The sequence below is a fragment of the Corvus brachyrhynchos genome, unplaced genomic scaffold, assembly GCF_000691975.1.
Source record: "Corvus brachyrhynchos isolate BGI_N302 unplaced genomic scaffold, ASM69197v1 scaffold706, whole genome shotgun sequence".
Classification (NCBI taxonomy): Eukaryota; Metazoa; Chordata; class Aves; order Passeriformes; family Corvidae; genus Corvus; species Corvus brachyrhynchos.
This window is the reverse complement of record NW_008238371.1, coordinates 52,164-54,387: the sequence shown is the minus strand read 5'-3', so window position 1 is coordinate 54,387 and position 2,224 is coordinate 52,164. Positions and strand designations below refer to the sequence as shown.

Here is a 2,224-nt window from a genome sequence, read left to right as displayed (position 1 = left end):
TCGAGGGGCTGCCACTCCCCGGCCGCCCCGTAGCGTGTGCCGTGTTTGTCCCATGTCACCCCTGCATGTCACCCCTGCGTAGGTGCCCCCAATAAACCAGACGGAGACTCCCGGCTCTGTGTGTCACCACCTGGGAGGTGGGGGGAGGCACAGTGACCTCGGATGTCACCGTGACTAGACATCGTGACAGGTGGGGACAGGTTGGGGCATCCTGGTGGCCACAGCATTGGCAGAGACGGGGACAGACGAGGTGACATCACCTTTACTGAGCCCAGCACGTGGCATCATGTGACATGTCCCACACCATGGTGTCCCTGTGACACTGGGGTCCCCTGTGGGGGCAGAAGGGGTGGCATCACCTTTACTGAGCCCGACAGGTGGTACCGCGTGGCACAGTGTGACATGACTCATGCCATGGTGTCCTGGTGGTACCAGTGTCCTTATGGTGCCGGTGCCAGCATCAGAGGAGGTGACATTGCCTTTACTGGCACATGGCACCGTGTAGCACTGTGTGACACGTCCCACAGCCCAGTGTCCTGGTGGCACCGGTGACCCACATGGGGGTGGAAGGGTTGGCTTCGCCTTTACTGAGCCTGACAGGTGGCACATGGTGCCATGTGGCACATTGTGACACATCCCACACCCTAGTGTCCCAGTGCCACTGGTGTCCCACATGGTGCTAGTGCCGGTGCTGGGGTCAGAGGAGGTGACGCTGCCTTTACTGGGCCTGGCATGTGGCAGCATGTGACACGGTGTGACAAGTCCCACGCCCTGATGGCACCGGTGTCCCCACGGTGCTGGGGCCAGGGGAGGTGACACTGGCTCTGCTGCATCTGTCCCGCAGCACAGGGCCCATGCCCCAGCTCAGTGTCCCCATGTCCCCGGGTCACACCAGGCGGTAGGTGCCGTTATAGGTGAAGGGCTCGGGGTGGACGCAGGCGCCGGGGCTGGGCGGGGTCCAGCGCCGGATCTCCAGGCGGGAGCAGCTCGGAGGGTCCAGTGGCCGCACGATGACCGGGGCTCGCGATGCCCCCGACGGGTCCTCGTTGAAGAAGTTGAAGGGGCGCAGGAAGAAGCCAACGGCGTTGCCAGGGGTGGCTGTGTTGGGGATGTCCTCGGCGTGGGGCACGTGCAGGAAGCCCACAGTCACCCAGGCCACCAGGTCCTTGGGGGGACACACCGCAGTGTCAGTGGCACCAGGGTCCCCCCCACGGGTGCTGAGGAAACCAGTGGGAGATGGGGATACCCTCAGGAACTGGGGACTCCCTCCCATTGGGGAACCCTGTGGAAGCTGGGGAGACCCTCTGGAGCTGGGGAAACCCTGGAGATGGGCCCCCCTCTGGAGATGGAAACGCCCCAGGCCCCTCAGCAGCCACCAGCCCCGTGTGCCCAGTGTCACCTGGTCCTCGATGGTCTCGTTGTCGCGGATGAAGTTCTCGAAGGTGACCGGGGGGTCCCAGGGGTCGTTCTGGGTGTAGATGCTGCTGCTGCTTGGCTCGTTCTCGTGGCGCCGTGTCACGGCCAGGTGGTACCTGGGACAAGTGAGGGGCGGGGTCAGCCCGGGGGCAGGGGGATCCCTGTCCCACCCCTGCCCTTGTCACCCCACTGTGCCACCCATGGCCCAGTCACATCAAGGGGACACAGGGCTGGTGAGGGGCCCGGGGGTCCCCAGCTTTGTGTGCACCTCAGCTCCTGAGGGACTCCCCAGCTCCCAAGGGGTTTCCCAACCCTGGAAGGTCCCCAGGTCTGGGAGGCTCCCCAGATCTTGAGGAGGTCCCTAGTTCCAGGGCTTCCTCATCTCCCACAGTGTTTCCAGACTCCCAGGGACTCTTCAACTTCCAGGGGTTCCCCAGCTCCAGCAGCCCCCTCAGCTCCAGGGTGTCCCAAACCCCCATGGGGTTCTCCAGCTCCCAAGGGGCTTTCCCAGCTCCAAGGGCGTTGTCAGGTCTGAAGGTTCCCAGGGTCCCAAAGACCTACTCCAGCTCCGGGGCAGGATGGGGAGGTGCCAGCAGGGAGAGGTGCCACCACAGGAAGGTGTGACCAGGGGAAGGACACCATGCCCCCACGGGCGATGCTGGTGCCTCAGCACACCTCTGGTGATGCTGGAGTCCCCGTGCAGCCCCCTCCCCACGCTGTGGAACCCCTCGTGCCCCACCTGGCCCAGGTGACACCGCGCTCCTCGCGCCACCCACGGGGCAGCACGGGCCCGGCGTGGGAGCTGAGC

The 2,224-nt window shown here is 65.1% G+C and overlaps 1 protein-coding gene across 1 annotated transcript in view; it reads right to left on the bottom strand.

Moving 5' to 3' along the window:
- Positions 1-244: 244 nt before the first annotated feature.
- The window catches only part of AOC1 (amine oxidase, copper containing 1), a 4,720-nt gene continuing 2,740 nt past the window's right edge, over positions 245-2,224 (bottom strand). Inside the window, exons 3-5 of the mRNA XM_017736303.1 lie at positions 2,156-2,218; positions 1,400-1,532; positions 245-1,165 (exon numbers count right to left, since the gene is read on the bottom strand). Of these exons, the coding sequence (XP_017591792.1) occupies positions 887-1,165; positions 1,400-1,532; positions 2,156-2,218 (475 nt within the window). The 3' untranslated portion in view covers positions 245-886. The remainder of the gene's footprint in view (positions 1,166-1,399; positions 1,533-2,155; positions 2,219-2,224) is intronic.